Source organism: Aphidius gifuensis, linkage group LG1 (assembly GCF_014905175.1).
Source record: "Aphidius gifuensis isolate YNYX2018 linkage group LG1, ASM1490517v1, whole genome shotgun sequence".
Taxonomy (NCBI): domain Eukaryota; kingdom Metazoa; phylum Arthropoda; class Insecta; order Hymenoptera; family Braconidae; genus Aphidius; species Aphidius gifuensis.
In genome coordinates this window covers 26,752,472-26,773,102 of record NC_057788.1, presented here as the reverse complement: position 1 = coordinate 26,773,102, position 20,631 = coordinate 26,752,472, and the positions used below count along the sequence as shown (strand labels likewise).

Genomic DNA, 20,631 nt, shown 5'->3' with positions numbered 1-20,631 from the left:
AGCTCAAGCTCAATGATTAATGATTGTATTACCATCATGTACTTTGTATATTGACTAATGAATAATAAATAAATTAAGTGTACTCTTTTTTTTTTTGTTCATTTGTTATTTACCACTACCCGTAAAGTACAACAAAAAAAAAAAAGAAAAATCAATTCATCAATTTATCAAAACCGCACGTGTATGCATATTTTATAATAAAAATACTTGGTGTGTTTTTATAACCTCATCAACGGTATGGTGCATACTTGAATAGAATGAATAAATAAGAACGAATAATAATTATGATAAAATAAAATAATAAATAACTTTTTTAATAAAAATAAAAATAAATAACTTTTGTAATAAAGAAAAGGAGCTTTTTTTTTTTTTTTTTTTGGTGTATGATTTTGTGAAATGAGTCGAACCATACTTATAGCTTAATAAATCAAAAATAAATTTCTAAAACTTTTTAGATGATATTTTTCTTTTTTAAGAACTTTTTCGACAAGTTAAATTCATGTCAAATACCTAAGCTCATAATAATTAAAAAGAGGAAAAAGGAGAAGAAATTATTTCAACTTACTATGCGGATAATTGAATCGATCTGATACTTGATTAGTTTTCTCTCGTGTTGTTATCGGTATTGTTTGCTTGTTGTTTGTTGTTTTTGTGTTTATTTTCTATTATTTTGTTTTATTTTATTTTTTTGTTACTATTTTTTGTTTTACTTCCTTCTTGTAGTTCTTCAGGTTTTTTTTTTCTTAGATTTTTTTTTTAAAGTTTTTTTAACGAGGCACCCGGGTGAGCAAGCGTGGAGAAAAGGTGATAGTAGTGGTGGTAACGGCGTCGTAGTAAAATAAGCTTTTTATATATCTATGTTGAATTACCTGGTTGCATAGGGGCGACTGCGTAATAGACAAACAATCCAGCGCTGGCGCAATGTAGTTCAACTTCTGGCTTTGACGCGGGAGCATCTCATTTCGAAAGAGAACAAATTCAACCAACATCTAGAATTTTTGTAACCACTGTTGTTAGTCAATCATCAACGTTCCAACATACATCACAACGTCCAAAAAAAATTTGTATTATATACAATTTATTCCCCTCTTTTTTTATCTGAAAAAATAAAATTATTATTATTGTTTTTTTTTTTTTACTGTTTAATTAATCAATTATTTATTTTTTTTTTTTTCAATTAATAAATGAATATATATTGCCATTTGCTGTGTGAATATTTTCCTCTAATTTAATTAATTTTATTATTATTTTAAATTGTGAATTTTAAAAATTTATTCAAGTGTTTAATTTAAAAATCAATTAGTTTTTTTTTTTTTCTTTTTCTGAAGTTTATTAATTGAAGGTATTAATTTATTTTGTGGAATTTTAAGTGCTAAAAAAATTTATAGTGGTAGTAATTTGAGCAGTGAAAATTTGAATGTGTTACTGTTTGATTAAGTTGCAGGAAAACTGTCAAGTACAATATGATACTTGCAATTTAAAATATTAGTGAAATAAAAAAAAAAAAAAAATTAAAAATGTGTACATTACTTGAATAAAGATATGGATTTTTTTTTTGCGAATGAAATATCTGGGTGTTAAAAGTTATAATGATTGTTGTAGTAAAAAAGAAAAAAAATGCCGGATGAATATCGTCGGGTCAAAGTTTTATAATGGAAAAAAAAATTTTAAAGTTTGTGATATTAGTATAAAACATTTTTCTAATAGTTTGCAAAATGCGATTACGGTAGTACATGATAATGTAAAGGTTATCGCTATTATCAAGCGATGTCTACCACTCTTTCCATAATTGTCTGGTTCGTCATTTATTTTGGTAAGTATCTCCCCTTTTTCCTTTCTCTTAGTTTTTAATAATAAAAAAAAATATATTCAAATAGCGATAACAATAAAAAAATAAATAACAAAACAAAAATAAAAATCTAAAAAAAAAAAAAGAATTATTTTTTCTAATAAAGTTTTTTCACAACGTTGAATATTTTTCAAATAAAAATAGATGATATTGAATCCATATATTTTTTTAAACCAACAAATACAAACGAATAGAAATGAAAATAATAAAAAAAAAGAAATTTACGAATCACAAAGCGGAAAAAAAATAAAAAAATTAGAAAAACAATTAACCCGAGGGTTAACAAAATGCTTGCGTTAAAAAAATTGAAAATAAAAAAAAATAATTGTCAATATATGAAATAAAGTTACGTATATGAATTACCAGTATATGACATGGTATTGGTTTGAATTTTCTTTGAAAAATATATGATGATGATATTCAAGTATTCTTTTCACAAACACCTCAGGCACTTAATACTATGCACCTTTGAAGTTATTCAACCAGGCGAAATTCAAGTCGTACATATAATCAAGTGTCATACAACACGTTTCTGTTTACATCACAAAGTTTAGCATTCTCTATATAGTTTAACTTTATAATAATTTTGTATAATCGTACTGTCAGCTATTATCGCACCCCAATTAATTTAACGCCGCTTTAACAATAATTTATCGGGTAACGGAAAATACTTTTTAACTATATCGTATCATGCATATTATAATTATTTTTTAAAATAATAATTATTAAATATTTTTGCTTTTTTTTATATATTGAATTTTTAATAATATATTCTCGTTAAATATTCTGATGAATTTGTTATTATGCTTATCGTTAATTAATATTACAAAATTCATGGTTTGATCATTTTCAGAGATTTTGTTATACGAGTTCATGCAGCTGTATGAAACAGCATATCAGTGTATTCTAATGACCAAATTATTATCTGATTTTCCAATATAATACCAATTGTCAGCGCATTATGTTTTTTTTCAATGAATATTTAACTATATTATTAAAATTATAAACAAAATTATAAATTACTTTTTAAAACTTTAAATGGTTTTTGTTCATATTTTCCAATTCATCGGAATAATATTAGTGTTCGTTGAATTTATAAAATATTTAAAATACTGAGGAAAAAAATGGAACAATCAAACGTCCATTTATTGACGAAAAACTTGTATTATTTTTTTTTTCTTTCGATATAACAATAGGTTCGTATTGAATAGTTGAATACAATCTATCAATTTAAATTACATAGTATTTTCATTCTGGCATTTTCGATGTAAAGCTCGTTTCATATAGAAAACAAAAAGAAATAAAATTGTAAAAAGAAAAAAAAATATATTATATAATTAAAATAAATAAAAAAAAAAATAAATTAAAAACAATGTAATGAAATAATTGAAATTTCATGAAATATTTTGTATTATTATTATAATCGTACTAAAGTTGAAAAAAATTTAATTAAATTTTAAAAAATAATAATAATAGTTATAAAATACATAATATATAAAAATATTGTGAAAATGAGGTTATAAAAAATAAGGAAAGCCAAGTTTTCAAGGAAATTCCGGCAATGTATTGTCGTTAAAAAGGGTTTGAAATTAATTCCTTAATCGTTGAACCGTATAGAAAACTCCTCCTTTTCCGTTGACATTCTACCGGTTTGTCGCGCCCTCTCATAAATAAACCAAGAGTTTATTTTTATAATTTACGCAATTTCGTGGTTAATACTTGCGTTTAAACTATAAAAACTTGTTAATTTTATTGTTAATGAAAATTCATTATTTCTTTTTTTTTTTATAATAATTTAAAATTGTTATAATTATTTCAGGAGGTGCTGTGACATGTTTGCGTAATTTTCGCACAGATTTTTTAGAAGAATGGCCAACACCAGGTACAGGACCTCATTTTGACACTTCAATGCCTTCAAATTTTACTGGGCTTGTTGGCAACAGTGTTGACCTCATTTGTAAAGTCAAAAATCTTGGTAATCGTACGGTAAGTTTGACAAAGTAGCACAACTTAGTTAATGATAATTTTAATTACGAAAAAGAAAAAAAAAAAATCATAAATAAATAAATAATAATATTAAATAAAATATTCAGCTCAAATTATTTGAAAATTAGATATTGTTTATGTTCTTGAGGCTTAAAAACAAAAAGCTTTTTGTTCAAGCTTGAAAATTGGTTTGTTAAAATATTCAAAATTTTATTATCTCACAATATTGCTAAAGTTGTGTGTGTACTTTACACACATTCATCTATTATGTATAAATGTATTGATAAGAAAATTTTGCCAGACAATATCTACTTGAATTTACAAAATTAAATAAAATATTTAGAATTTAAATTATTTCATTAATATTACAGTCGAATAAGAAAATAATTGTTTGAAAATATTTGAATCATGAATCTAGGTCAAAACAATACTGCTGAATATACAAGTCTGATGAAAAATTTAACTAGAAACTAGAATACCGGAAATTTTCTTCAAGAAAAAAGCTTGTTATATGCATGAGTCAATATGATAGATCATATATGAAGAAAAATAATAAAATAAAAAAATAAGCATAACGATAAAATAGACCAATTCTGATTTTTCATTCGAAATATTCCCTGAAGATATTTATTTTTTTTTTCAAGAAGTACTTTTGGCATTGGTTCAATGCTATACCCATTTATGTATTTTTTAAATTTTTTATCTTTTATCGTTTGACACTGACATCGAACACTTCAATCAGCATTGAAATGTCTTGACATCAAATTTTTTTTATTTATACATTTTTTTACTATCCAGCGAAACATATTCTCACTGCGTTTTTTTGTTTAGATTTCAAAATTCGGTTTAAACAAAAATACGAATCAAAATAAGCAAACATTATAAAACAAACAAATATTTTGAACGAAAAGCCTCGTTATCCATTGCGACCAACCTATATTTTAATTTTCGTGTTGGCATATTTTTTTACGAATATAGGAATATTATGACTGGTGTTGCCCGCGGTGAAGGGATAAAAATTCTCATGTATGACATGATGAAATTTTTCTATTTTTTTTTTCTTTTTTTTTGGTTCCAGTGCATAGATTGAGCCATAACGTTTGACTCTGACAAACAATGCGGCTTCAACAAACAATTCGTTGAAAAAACAAAAACAAAGAAATCGAAAAATAAAAAAATTCCACTAAACTGAGCTTTAGTTATTTGATAAAAATAAATCAATTCACAAAAAAAAAAAAAAAGGAAAAATTGATTGCAACGTATCACGTGAAATATAATTATGAATGTATTAAAAAAGTACTGGCTAAAAATTAATATGTTGATTTTATTGTTTTTAATTTTTCTAAAGATTAGCTTGAATTATTTTTTACATTATTATCTTTTTCATGGTCTTTTTAATTTGATAAATATATATTTTATATATTTATTTAACCAAACTGTCGAGCTGAGCAAATACGTATATATAAGCGTCAGTTGGTATAAAGTGGCTCGTTGTAGGACGAGATCGATAAATCGCAGGTACGCTTTGGGATCCCATTAATCTTTGGTCGTTTCTAGTGCACGATTGCAAGTACACCAACACCCCAAATGAAACATTGTAGAACAGAGGTATCAACTTAACGTGAGAATGTGAAAAATCAATAGTCAACCAACTATACACGACTTGACTTTTTTTTATAAATAAAAAAAATATAAATTATATTATTCATTTTTTATGAAAATAGAAAAGAAAAAAAAAATTTTTTCCATTCAAAATAACCAACAGTCAACAGTCAGATTGTATGAAAAATATTGCTAACAGGAAAAACTTGAAAATAACTTTTATCAAGTTGTGAAGGAAATAAATATTTCAACGAAAAATTATAAAATTAGAAAATAATAATAATTGATAATTTATTGACAGGTGTCATGGGTGAGACATCGAGACATTCATTTATTGACAGTTGGTCGTTATACTTATACAAGTGATCAACGATTTGAAGCACAACATTATCCTCATACTGAAGAATGGACATTAAAAATACGTTATCCACAAAGAAAAGATTCGGGTATTTATGAATGTCAAATATCAACAACACCACCAATTGGACATTCTGTTTATCTCACAATTGTTGGCAAGTATTTTTTTTTTTTATTTAAAAAGTTATTAAATATATGTAAATGGGGAAAAAACAAAAAGTATGTCAAAAACTTTACTCTCAGAATAAAAAAAAAAAAATAAATAAATGTAATATATAAAAAAATGTATTTTCTAAAATATTATCAAAGACCTGAACGAAAAAGCATCGGATATGAATTGCTTTGAAACAAGAACCAGGTGTTTTGATACTAAAAGACACTCGAGAAAAGTACATTGTCAAACGTTGACTCGTTGATGTTGAGCATAAATTTATGTCTTTTTAGATGTCATTATATAAAAAAAAAAAATATCATATACACACACATATTGTGAAAATATATTGTCAATTTATATTTTAGAACCCGTGACGGTTATACAAGGTGAACCTGATCTTTTTGTTAATCAAGGCAGTACTATTAACCTCAGCTGTATCGTCAAAAATTCTGATCCACCACCTACAATGATCTGGCGTCACAATAGCGTGGTAAGTTTTTTCATAAATTTTTATTTTCTTTATTATAAAATATGCCAAGTCATTAATATTATCACTAACATGAACTACTAAATTTGCAAGTATTTGCATCGATAGCTAATCTCTCAACAACAACCAAGAACAATGAGCTTTTCAAGGCAACCAAGAAAATTCTAAAACTCTTAACAAATATCTACTTGATTTATATTTTAAAATAGAACATAATTAAAAACTTTTAACAAAAAAAAAAAAAGCTCAATATACAGCTTTAATATTTAATTTTTAATTGGGCAAATATAAGAGGAAATGATTTTTTTTTAATGAAACGTAAAACAAATCATTTGGGTAATTTTCTAAACTAAAAGAAAGATATTCTTTTTTTTTTTTGCTTGTTTCATTTCCGTAGGATATAAATTTTGATTCACCGAGAGGTGGTGTTAGTCTTGTTACGGAAAAAGGACGTGAAACATCAAGTCGATTGATGATTCAAAATGCAGTGCCAAGTGACTCTGGCTTTTACACTTGTAAACCGAGTAATGCAAATCCAAGTAGCATTAAAGTACACGTTGTTAAAGGTAAATTAAATCGTTTTAAATATATATATTGTATATATTCCATTATTCATCATTTTTTGTATATACTTATGTATAAAATATGTGAAAACTTTTTTTTTTTTTTAAATATTTTTTAATATTGCAGAAGAACATCCAGCTGCAATGCACCACGGAGTTTGCAGTACTTTACTCACAGACTCAAAATTATTATTTATGTTATTAATTCCGATGTTTATTAAAATTATATTCATATGAAATTCATTACCTTAAATGTATAGTCCAAGTTTTACGCAAAAAACTTATGATGAAATTGGCTATGTTGTTTCACAACTTGGTTATTCTGCAATCTGAAAAAGAAAAAAAATATATGAAAAATATTTAAGAAAAAATAAATAGTATCTATAATGAATGTGTAAATGAAAATTTATGATGGAGAAAAAGTAACTTTTATGTGCAGGGTAAATTCTAATATTACCGTTTTACTATTGTGACCAAAGAATTGTTTTTCCTTTTTTTTTTTTTCTTCGTCTTTTTCGAATATCATAAGAAGTCTCTCGGCACAATAATAATTAATTTAAAAAATGTAGTATTTTGTTAAAATAATAAAATTAAATAATTTATAATAAATAAGTCATCGAGATTTGAATTTAAACTAATATATAAAATTAAAAAATTGTAAATAATAAAAAATTAATTGTATGTACATATCAATAAATCAAATGTCTTTGGAATTTTTTCTTTCTAAATTTTATTTAAACCTTATATTTTTTTCATTAATCTTTGGTTTATCTTAAATGTATTTTTTGATGTTTCATTGAATGAAATATATTTCATAAAAATAATAAAAAGTTCATTTAAATCAGTCAAATGGAAATTGAAATATCTTGTTAAATATTTAAATCCAGAAAAACAATCACAGCAGAACAGCAGCAGCTTTGTCATTTATGTTTTTCATTTTTCTTTTTTTCATTATTTATTTTTAAATTATTGCTTTTTTTTTTTTTCTTTTGTGAACGACTAACCCGTGTGCTTCAAGTAATGCCAAGTCTGCAGATAAAGTACAATTTTCAGAATCAGCCGGCAGTGATTATGATATGAGCAAACGTGATGGTCTCTTTTTTTACAACACTTTTATCACGCTGTCTGTGATTAAATTTTCATTTAAAAAAAATAAAAATAATCAAATCAGTGAACGTTAAATTTAAATAGAATAAATTTTTTAATAAAAAAATATAATTTATTGATACATACTAAAGAATTAAATGACTTCGAAATTTTCAATTTTTTTTCCTTTCTTTCGTAGAAATATTTTTGCAATTTTTATCTTCAAAATTTTCTCATTTATCTATTTTTCCTTCTAGCAGAATACATTTCATAACAAAAACAAAAATTCATTCAAATCAGTCGATTGGAAATGGAGATATCTCGTTAAATATTTAAATCTCATGGATTGAAAACAAGTTCGGTAGTTGCGTCATTCTGCGCTTTTTTTTTTTTTATTTACTTTTTTATTTCTTTACTTTTCATTATTTTATATGCATTTTTTTTTTTATTCACTATTATTATATTTTTTATTTTCTATTATCAACGTCCAATAGTATAGTAGAGTGTAACTTACCATCCAAACAGTCAACAAAATCAACAATCTTTGAATCTCTCAGTCGTCGTGCAATTGTGGGTGGTGCGGTTTGAGCACGATTCTGTCTGGTTGATGTACTACAAATATTTATTTTACTTGTATTTTCATTATCATCTGTCTGATGCTCATGAAGTGTCATACGTTTTCCCATGACAATGAGTCCTGGACCAAGATACGGTTCAAAATCCGAAACATGTTGCTTGTAAACTTGTCGAAAACCACCAGTATCAGCATTTGGATTATTTGGTAAATCCATTAACACTGTAAAACATAAAAATAAAATACAAATTAAAAGTTTTATCAATTTTTTTTTATTATTATCGTGTATGTTTATTTGTTTTTATTTATTAATTCTAAACACGTAAAATCCATGGAATTGATTAAGTTAAAAAAATCTCGACAAATCGTATAAATCTCGTAGTTCAAGTTCGACAGGTTAGCAAAGAAAAACGAACAATTGAAATAAAAAAAAAAAAAAAAGATAAAATAAGAAAAGTTAAAGGTGAAAAAATAAAATAATATTTGAGGACCAAAGTCCAGGTTGTTTGATTAGTGGCCAAGTCGTGACGTCAATACAAACAACCTTCATGTGAAATATATATATATATACATTTTTTTTTTTTTTCGTTCACGAGCTTTCGTAGAAAATAAAACATGACAAAAAGTACTTGAGAAGAGTCAAGCAAAAAGTCATGTAAAACTTTTTAGTTCTTTTCTCTCTCTTACTCGAAATCGACAAACTTATTTGAAACTTGTCGATCGTTTAGTTTGCAAACCTTTAACCAGACTCTCGAGTACGTTGTCGTACAATCGTTGAGTGATTTTTGAACTTGGTGGATGCATTCGCGGATTGGTATTGATTTCAATAAGCCAAACTGAAAGATCATCCATCACCATAAAATCAGCACCATAAAGTTCAAAAGTATATTTTCTGCGGTCCATGTGTTCTTGTGATGCCAACATCATCAAAATAATTGATTCTGTCATTTTTTGATAAACTTCATCGTAATAAGGTTCACCCTCGTATCCAATATTTCTTAAAATATAAAATAGTTAAAATATATATATTTTTAATTGAAATAATATTTTTTTTAAATCTCGCGAATAAATAATATTTAAAATTATATTTTTCATTTATCAAAGTAAATTTAAATTATTATTTGATATGCAATTTTGTATTGAAAAGTGTGATAATATCAAAGTAATGAAAAGAAAAGAAAAATCTTATTTCAGTCTTTCTTCAACCGTACAGATAAAACCAAAATGTGAAATTACTTTAAATATTCGTTCAGCATTGTGCAATCCCATCCTTGATCACGAATTGATTCCGTCGTTTCATCAGTATAACCCCGTCTTCTTCTTCGTCGTTTTTCATAGTCGTATTTTTGCTGAATGGCAGTATTACAAAGATGAATCGCCTCATGGTAGCTTGAAATGTTATAGGTCTGCGAGCTGAATCGTAATAGCGCTTCTCTGAAAAAATAATAATAAAAGAAAAATAAATAAATCTAGAAAATAAATTTGAAAAAACCAGAAAGAAAAACATCATTAATATTTGCATATGCCAACCAAGCATTTTTTTAAAATATAAATTTCTATAAACTAGAGGTATTAATTTAACTTTATTTTTTTATATTTTTTTTTTTAAGTTTTCAATTTGTATTTTAGAGTGGTTCATATATTAGTATGTTCATATTACTCAAAAATCCAAATTGTCAAAGGAAATGTACAGGTCACAAGATACCACACTCTGATGTCAAACTTTGTACCACGGATCAAAAGTGGTTTTTCTAAAAAATATACAGAGTGTTGTTTTTAGCTGATTAAAAAACTTTTAAATTCATATTATATATTTAAAAATCTCACCAATATATTTTTGTACAGCATAATAATTTTTTGGTTTAGCATTAACTCTACGTAAAATATCATCAATACAATGAGACATAATAATACCATTACCACAACAAAGATTACTCGGTTTTAATATCCATATATTTTTAGTTCCATTAATTTCATATTGTGGATCAATATTTTGCATTTTTTCCAGTATTTTACATGTAGATAAATAACATTTCTAAATATTAAAAAATAAAATATATTAGTTTAATTATAACGAAACAAATGTATTTTATGAAATAATGAAATGTAAATAAATTCAACAAATATTCGCTGATAATTTCTCTCAGTTAAAATAATATCCACAGGCAAAATAATATTCACACATAATGAACAATTTATAAATGATAAATCAACATTAATAAATGTAATTATTTTTTATAATTAAAATGTATAAAATATTACCTCGAGTCTTGCTTGCTTATTTTCTTCATCATTGACAGAATCACTACCATGATGTACTGCCTGCGAATAATTCTCGAGGAAAATTTTCCACTCATCTTCAGTAACCTTGTTGATATCAGTTTCATCTACATTGTCTTGTATATCATCATCATCATCCAAGTATTCCTCACATCGTTTTACAGCAAATTCTAAACAGCTAACTGAAATTGGCAGGTTTCTATGTTTCACATCGGCTTCTCGAAATGAATTAAGGAACCACTTTAAAAGACCAACAGCAGCTGTACGACGAAAATCATCTAAAAAATCTTTAACATCACGACTTGGATTGTAACTTCTTGGAAATATTACACTTGATACATTTTCCTCATAGTGCCATTTTGCATCTTCAAGTACTTGTGCCATTCCCAGCTTTAAAAATAAAAAATATATTTTTGTTAAATATTTTTTTTAATTTAATTTATAATATTAAAATAATAATTATGACTATATAATTACTTTTGATGTATATACAGAAGGTCTCTGGAATCTATTTAAAAACACATGATTTTCAATTGACAAATCCCACTCGACAAAATCATTACGACAATCCCAAATAAAATCAGGTGGTATTTTACTTAAAAATGAATATATCAATGTTTTTTCATTAAAATCATAGTCATCTAATTTTATATCATCAAATGATATTTCATTTGTATTTACAGTACTATCTAATTTTGAAAATAATATAAATTTATATTTTAAATAATTTTAAATTTAAATTAAACATTAAATTAATTACTATATGGTTTCATTCTAGTTTTAACTGATTCATATTTTTGTATCCATCCTCTATCCTCTAAGGCTTTTATTAACATTGGTAATTCTCCACGGATCAGAAAGATTTTATGTTCCTATAATAATGAGATTAAAAAAACGGTTGATGAAATAGAAATATGAAAAAAAAATATATATATAATGAAGATAATAATTGTGAATAAAAAAAGATATAAATTGAGTGTTAAAAAAAAAAAGGAAAAGAAATAATAAAAATAATTTACATTGACAGCTTTTTCCACTTTAGCTTTAACTGTGTAATAGAATTCCTTTCTGTTCCGTTCTTTCTTGGTTAAATCATCGGATCCAATTACAGTAGAGTGAACAGATTCATCCACAAGGCTGGGCGTATCCTTTGGACAGTTGAAACAACTCTCTATGGGTGTCGGTGATACTACAGTACTGCTCTCATGGGACTTGAAGCTGTTTCGAATCGATGTGGGTTCTTCAACTTCTGCCATCCAGCATGACATCATTGGATCTTCCAATTTAGATGTAGAATTTAAACTTGACTGCATCGACAAATTTTTTTTCAATTTAACATGATTTTTTGATTTTTTATTATCAACTTGTGTTGAATCTGAAGATTCTGATGTTGATTCTTGCATTATTTTTCTAATAAAAAAAAAAAATAAATTAAAAATAATTTTACAGGTTATTTTTTATCTATTTATTTTTTATATAATTAAAATTTTATATTTTTATTATAATCTAAAAATCACTAGGCTGAATATATATTTTTCAATGATTAAAAGAATTTTTATATACACACTACTTTTATATAATAAAAAAAAATAAAAAAAAATAAAATAGATATACCGTTGAATTGTTTGACTATCCTGTTTGAATTCAGAGCGCCGAGAGGAATTCATGTCATCGATAAAACCCTTTATCGTTTTTTTTTTATTATCAACTATTTTTTTGATAAAATGAAAATACATTGAATTTTTAACATATTTTTTAATAATTTTTTCAAGCAATCAGGTTAAAAGTTTCATCGGAATTTTAGTAAAAATAATAAACATCATTTTTTTTCTTAATATCATATTTTACATTTTGTTTTAATTTTTTTTTTTTTTTTTTTTTTATATAAAATATCTAGTTTCATGTAGTCGCGTTGATGAGCAAGCTTCACGCTGTTGAATTATGTACCAAGAATCAGTTGGAAAATTAAGAGAGTAAAAAAAAATAAAGAAATAAAAATGAAAACAAAAAGAAAAAAAAAAAAAAAACTTAAAGAGGGTATAATGTACTCCTTTTTGAGCAAGCTTAACCTCGTTTTGAGGTCCTCATGGTCCACTTTAAAATGTAATTAGAATAATGGAGGGTTGGTACAGTGAAACTGTAGCGAACGAGGCTGTAATTGCAGATAGAAAATGTAAAAGCCTTTGGCTATTAGTAAAGTACTGTGTGTAAGGTGCGGTCAACCGAGTTTCACATATCTGCGGGTCATTCAACTCAACAATTATAAACCAACCATTTTTACTTCATAAAATATCCAATAAATACAATAAAATAATAGAAAATTTTCAATTAATAATTTAATAATAATCTCATTAAAATGTCATCAGCTTGAACAAAATCCGATAGAATACAAAAAATAAAAATCAATAAACTCATTAATTTTTTGAAATTTGTTTTTTCTCTTCTATAATTCAACTGAAAGAATTTATATTCAATTTATTTTAATATTTTAAGCCTCAATTTTCATTTTATAATAGCTTCAAAAAAAATTAAATTTCGAAATCGTCGACCAGTTATTTATATTGAAACAATATCTTTGTTTTATTTTTTTTTTAATTTGAGTAATCAAAAGTCTGTTAATTATACTATAAAATTATGAACACGTTGCTTACATGAACTGTAACAATTTAGCTTTTAACTTTCATAAATGTAATTTCAAACTCAGTTAAACTAGATATAATAGAATAATCGACTTTCGAGGTTGATGATGCGATTTCTAATTTCATCATACATTACTTGCCCATGCACGCACATTTTAGTGATTTAATAAAGTGGTTTGCTGAATCAATACATCTACCCAACTTGTTAATAAGCTACTATACATTATATTATTTATTTTATTGTTTGTATTGAAATTTATAAAATATCCTTTCAAATACTCATCTTTTCAAGAAAAAAAATTAATCAATTTTTTTATTGTTATTAATAGTCTTTCTTTGTCACCAAAAGGTTCTGAGGGAGAAACAAATTTTATTTGGCAATTTAAATTTTAATAAGAAAATCTCTTAGAAAAAGTTACTCAAACTATTTTCATTTTGACAAAAATTGCGGTACACAAACATTTTGTATATATTAAGAAATTTATATAAATTAACTTACCTTAAATTTGCATTTAAAATAATCAATTCTACACACAAAAAAATTCTTTTTTTATTTTAATTTTTTTAAGTAGCACTGATTCTTGAAATTCAAAGCAATTGAAGCAAGTACTTTTGTTTAAAAAACTTTTACTAAATTTTTATTGTATTCCATTGAGAGTTAATAGAAAAAAAAAAAAAAAAATATTAAACTATAAAAATTTGAATAGAGAAACAAGATTTTTTTTTTTTAAATCATTAAATCGATGATGTAAATTTAAATGGTAAAAATAATAAATAATCTGGATATATAGGTGATAGGTAATCTGAGGGTTGAACGTTTAACGGTATAAATTGAATTTTGGCCGGATGGTATAGGTGACTCACTCCACTACCCTCGGGTCAGTAACAACGACATTGAATTATCGGATATTCGAAGCAGAGGTTTTCCAAGCCTCTTCTTGTTTCGTTCACCGTGATTTCGTTCATATCGTCTGATTGGCCAACATCAAAACTCAATTCACACATACACTCTATATACAAATTTCTATTCATCAAAATTCACACTAAATTATAGATAAATATGTATTTCATGAAAAAAAAAAAAAAAATCACTTAACCGTTGTAAATTTATTTATTTAATAAATAAATAAAATAATTTTACAGTAAAAAATCAAAAATAAATAAATGATGGAATGAAAAGTAGTCTAAGTATTTTTCCAATACCAACATAAACAGTCTCAACTCTTCAACCAGAAAGTATATACCAAAAAAAAAAGGAGGTAGAAAAAAAAAGAAAAATAAACCATATATAACCAAGACAAGAAGAAACGGATAAGACCACTCAATAGTATTCTCTCTATGTCTTGATTCTTGAAACATCGTTGAACGACAAAATCAATATTGAGTACTTGAAAAATACACCAAAGTATTGGCCTCAATTTAAAAAATATTATTGGCACCTTTTATTTTCATCATATAGATAACCTTTCTAATAACACCTTTTTCGAGAAAATATTTTTATTTTCACAATATTTGTACCTTTTTGTTATTATTTTTTTTTTTTTTGCTTTTCTACTTTATTTTTATTTTCATATTATATATAATTCTTTTATAGACCACCTTTCATGAAAGCTGAGATTTTTTTCACAATGTTTTTTTTAAAGTATGAGAGGAAAAAAAAAAAAAAAAGGTTTATAAAAATATAACGAAAGAATAAGAGTCGTCTTTACCAAGTCAAACATGGTAATATTTTATACTTGAGAAGAAGAAGAAGAAGGTGCTTTACTCTGAAGATAAAACGAAGCATTTGCATGACTTGAAACATGTTGCCATACAAATGATAGCGGAAGGACTTGCTGGTGGTAGTGGTGGTGGTGCTGCTGCTGTGTCGGGCAGTCGTTCACTTTGTGCAAGACAGGAAACTTATGTTACTAGAATGTAATGGCTCGGGGTGAGAATGACGATTGCTTCCAAGTACAAACTCACTCACTTGCTTGTGAAAAATAATAAAAGAGACGAGACTAAAGTGGGTTATTCCATGATAAATGTAACGATTTAGCCAGGAAATGGTGGGAACAAACGAGCTAGTAGTATAGGTAACCGCATAATCAGACTTGGCAAAGAAAATCTGGTTTTTGTCTTAAGAAAATTACAACGATTTGTTCGACAACCATCTTTTCGATTTATTCTATTTTTTTGTATTTCATTTTTTAAATAGTTTGTTTTTTTTTTTTTATCTCTTTATTTTCATTTTATATTTTTATTCAAAAAAAAATTTTGTTTGTTAAAGTTAAAAAAAAAAAGGACAGACTAATCTACAAAATAAAAAACTGCTTTCTACGTGAAATGATTTCCCGTTGGCAATTTTAGACAAGTTCTATACTTATGTGATGATCACAAACATGCTTTTCTCTATCTGGCACTGTGCACGGAAACTTTACACAGTTTCAAGTCCCGAGTGAATTTTCAACACAAGTATGTGTATATATAGTTTGTTGGGTGTAATACCCCTGGGTCACGATTTCCTTCCTAAACTTGGAAATTTCATTATCATGCAAAAAAAAAAAAGCAAAAATATTGTTGTTTGTATGCTACGAGAAATTGATTTAGATATAAACGACGACGTGAAGCAGATTATCCTACAAATTCAACATATATATTAAACTTAAATTTTAACCAAGTTACAAAAAACAGTGATTGCTCAAAGTAATATTATTTCATGTTATTCCATCAACGTACTAATAAAACAACCAAATTTATCAAAAACAATAATCAAATAATTTCTAAAATAGAAGTTTAATATAATACAATCAAATTAATAAAAACTAGTTTTATTTTTCATCTATTCAACAATATTCAAAGTGAATAATTTCATCAAATCATTTTTTTTTAATTTAAAATATTCATAAAAAGAAAAATAAAAAAAAAAAGTCAATTAAATTCTTGCTCATTTTGAGAAAATTTAATCGTAACAGCTGGTACGACAATAGTAATGGTAAAAGGACTGTCAGTTAAATCACTTTGATGAGAGTTTACAACACGTAAGGGAAACTGAATTACATGTTCAACGAAAATTTAACAAAGTTCTGGGTTATAGGCTTGTTATGTAGTAGAAATACTGGACAAGGCATATTGTGTATGGTATATATATGTATATATTCATGTGTCAAGTGGGTTCCAAAACTCTCGGACGAGTGTTAATGACCAACACATATATACATAAAACTATAGTATATGAGTTAACTGAATACACATATAGTCCAAAATCTGTTTTACTATATGGCATCATAAACACAGCTAGAGCAGAACCTTTATCATATAGAATTGTATTGGACAAACGAAGATGTGATACCGCAGACTGATGATAAGATTATATATTTATCTGTTTGTTTGTGTCTACTCAGTACACATACACAATATATAGTTTATGAAAAAAAAAAAAAAACAATAAACATACCTGTTGTCTCATGACATCCTGATGCTCAATTTTTCCACGTAAAAAAAATTCATTCACATCTATTTGAATCATGTAACGTTGTAAAACTTTCTGAAACAAAAAATAAATAAATAAGTACTTGATGAAAGAGTCTTCAAAGTGCATCGACTTATATCAAGTATAAGAAAAATATAAATTGTAAAAGTTGTTATAAAAGTTTTGTATGATCAATGAGCTTCTATATGCATATACGATTGCTCACCTCTAACTATCGACATCCCTAAACTCTATATGTATACATGTTTAAAATTTTCATCACGTAAATATGACCCAATATCCACACACTGTTAGTACTTAACGTTTGTACAGAGTACAAACGTAAAGTTTGCGTTTGGTCTCGCGTGGTTGTAACCTTAATCGACGCAGTAGAGATGGTTCACTAAAATTAGTAGGGTGGTCACGATGTATACTGACTTGGATATATCTATCTTTCTCAGTTCACCCTATGGACCTATACATATCCTTTGGGATATCTAGCAAGTTTTGATACTTTCAAACATATATATATTTGTGACAAAATAAAAAGTACATCGTAAAAACTTAAAACTTATACAATTAATTTTTATATTTCACATAGTTTTATAATTTTTTTAAAAATTTTATTATCAAGAATATTTTATTGTAATAAATTTAACCAAGAAAAATAAATTTAATTTAATTTAATTTAATTTAAAACCTCAGTTTTACTGTATATTTCTGCTGACAATTTACTAAATTTTGAAATTTCATTGAATAAGTACACGTAAGAATATTCAATTTACGTTGAAAAGTTTAAAACAACGTATCTTCTTCAAGTGTACTTATCGTTTACACAGACCCGAAGAAAATTTAGAAATGCAAATCGGATTTAAGAACAATCATGTTTGCTTGCGAAAATTTTCTTGCCGTCCCTGCAATTTACCTCCTTTTTATAAATGATTAAACGTTTACTCATTGTCAACAAAAATTTTAAAATACTATATTAAACAAAAACAAAGCAAAATATAAATATATATATAAATTTTCAAGTAATTCTGATTAATGCAAATTGAAATAAAAATATTTTCAAATATCAACATTGTTGAATACAAAATTTTTTGTTTATATTGGCTATAGTAGATACTCGAGGTAATCCGTTTCAACCACATCGCCTGGATTTATTTTAATGCATTTGCATAATCTGTAGCTTCAAAACCCACGTAAGTACACTGTATATACATTCATCTATGTTGTAGTCTATTCTGTATACATACAACAAACTGTAAATATATACAAAAAGTATCTCTGTTGGAAAACTATACTTTTATATATTTAACATTGAGTAAGTTTTAAGGCTTCAACTTTAGATTTGAGGACTAGGACTATCGTATATCCTCTATGGTTAAAGTAGTTTTCTAAAGCTTTCGACCGTTGCATCCCACAAGAGAATACAAAAGATATTTTTACATTTATCTATCCCCTTTTTTTTTTTTTTTTCGTTTTTCACAAAATACTTTTTCATCCATTTTTACGATATTTTTTACCTATACACTTTTCACTAAATATAATATAGGTTATATCCGTCAAGTTCTTCTTTCACCTCGATTTTTTTTTCTTTCAATTTTCATAACCACAGATTTACGTACAATATTTTGCTGACAGGGAATCAGCTCAAGTTATTCATTGAATCATAAAAAAAAATATTATATAAAAAAGCATACATTCAAAAAATTTATCTCATAATAAATAATATTTTAAAAGAAGTTAAAAATTAGTATTTAAAAAAAATTAGCTACTTTGATCAGTTTTAAAATAATTCAATTCAAAAATTAGAAAAAACCAATTGATTAAAATTGAATAATATATTATGAATTATTATGCCCATGTTAATTATTATAATTTTATAATTTGATTAATCTACCATATTATATCAACACCTAAATGTCACTCCTTAATGGCATGGTATATACTCTAGAGGATCATTTTCAACAGTGGATAGTGTCAAGGGTGTAACACCTTCATCTCCATAATTTTCAACGATACTACGAATTACTACAACATCAAAGTTTCCTAATGTACATCAACATCTTTATCTATTTGCACCAATAATATTTTAAATTTGTTGACAGTATAATTATCATTAGTATTACATAAATTTTTCATACACGTAATATTGGTTTTAAGACTTGACTCTATGCAATATGAGTACATATCTCATTGTGTCCAACAAGACACATTCTCGATATTCAATTGTAATTGATATGCATCAAAGATCATGAATCAAAATAATATTCAAAGGATATCATTTTCATACTATTCAACTTTAATGTAACATGAGTAAGTGTCAGAATATAATAGAAGCTTTAATGCTGACCTGCACACTACTGTCTATATTGACCCCATTAGAGAATAGCCAGTTTTTCTCTCTATATACATTTTGAAATTATTTTTTATATTAATATTTAAGAATGCTTGCAAGACAAAAATTAAATTGAAAAAAAATTCTTTCTTATTAAATTATAATTTTAATTTTAATGAATAATATTTTTTTTTAATGAGAAAACTTTATTAACATTATTTCAATGAAAATTATAAATTCTTTAATTATGCTAATTAAGTAATAAATTATTCACAGTGTTTGGAATATAAAGTCTAACACTTCTAAGAATGGCATATAGTTAAATTGTTGAGTTCAGAATGCAATATAGGTTTCAACACAAAGTCTTACAAAGACATTCAATCGTAACGTGTCAAAGGGACACTGAGGATTATTTGAATCCAAGTGTCTAGATGAGAAACTTGTGAAAGTAGCCGACACAAGCAACAACCCAACTTTCTCATACAAAATATATACATATCAAACATTATACATATATATGTAAATAAAATCACTTTGAATTTGCTTTGTTTCGGTATCCATTACTTAGTTATTCTGTGAACTTTCTGTATTTGTCTTACTATTTCATTTTCCTTGTAGTTCTTTCACTCTATGTCATTTTCACGTTTATCTTGTGTCATTTTTTATTTTGCTATGTAGAAAATCTCGGTTGACTTTATTCAATCTATCTTATATTTCTTGGTCGTGAGGTACCCATAAAGGAATATAAAATCAGCTACATATACTGTCATCACCAGACAGTCTATCTATATCCAAACTCAGTTTATATCAATACACATACAGAGATAATTTTGGCTTGTGGCTTTTGAAGTATTAGCAACGTATTTTAAAATATAAACCATTTTTATATACTATCAAATAAGACATCTCTTTAATAACGCAATATCATTTTTCTCAAAGTACATTTTATTAAAAATAATAGAAATTTTTTAAAAACACAAAGTAACATTTTGATCAATGATATTTTACTCTACTTTAAATTTTTGACTGACACTGATATATACAAATCTTTTTGATCAAATGATATATATTTCCTGATTTTTTTATTTTTTAAATTTCTATTATTTTTATATGTATAAATATATTTTTGTACTTCCGTATTTAGTTCACCATACTTTCAACATTTTATTTGATCAAATATTTGACGTATACATGAAAAACCATCACTAACATTTTCCAATCAGCTGATCTACCTTTAGCACGTTCTGAAAAATGATAGTGAG

The 20,631-nt window shown here is 25.8% G+C and overlaps 2 protein-coding genes across 4 annotated transcripts; one reads left to right on the top strand and one right to left on the bottom strand.

Annotated features, from left to right (window-relative positions):
* The first annotated feature begins 875 nt into the window (after nt 1-875).
* On the top strand, nt 876-7,711 carry LOC122858381 (zwei Ig domain protein zig-8-like). The gene is made up of 7 exons (XM_044161256.1): nt 876-1,064; nt 1,439-1,813; nt 3,669-3,835; nt 5,739-5,949; nt 6,314-6,438; nt 6,833-7,001; nt 7,126-7,711. The coding sequence occupies exons 2-7, from the start codon at nt 1,768-1,770 to the stop codon at nt 7,233-7,235; spliced, it is 828 nt and encodes a 275-aa protein (XP_044017191.1). The 5' UTR covers nt 876-1,064; nt 1,439-1,767; the 3' UTR covers nt 7,236-7,711.
* Nucleotides 7,246-12,786, bottom strand: LOC122858304 (tubulin glycylase 3A-like). Of its 3 annotated transcripts, XR_006374290.1 has the most exons (13): nt 12,553-12,786; nt 11,958-12,348; nt 11,699-11,810; nt 11,416-11,627; nt 10,921-11,328; nt 10,486-10,693; nt 10,319-10,409; nt 9,895-10,092; nt 9,396-9,655; nt 8,599-8,880; nt 8,232-8,337; nt 8,003-8,123; nt 7,246-7,327 (listed from the first exon to the last, which is right to left on the bottom strand). XR_006374290.1 is itself a non-coding variant. In XM_044161118.1 (11 exons), exons 1-11 carry the CDS (start codon nt 12,672-12,674, stop codon nt 7,305-7,307), a joined length of 2,307 nt encoding a protein of 768 aa, XP_044017053.1. In that variant the 5' UTR covers nt 12,675-12,767; the 3' UTR covers nt 7,246-7,304. The 3 variants fall into 3 exon arrangements, 2 of the variants coding, with proteins under 2 accessions (XP_044017053.1, XP_044017061.1); XM_044161118.1 differs by lacking the exons at nt 8,003-8,123; nt 8,232-8,337 and having other exon boundaries at nt 12,553-12,767; XM_044161126.1 differs by lacking the exons at nt 7,246-7,327; nt 8,003-8,123; nt 8,232-8,337 and adding an exon at nt 8,368-8,459 and having other exon boundaries at nt 12,553-12,731.
* Between the last annotated feature and the right edge of the window lie 7,845 nt (nt 12,787-20,631).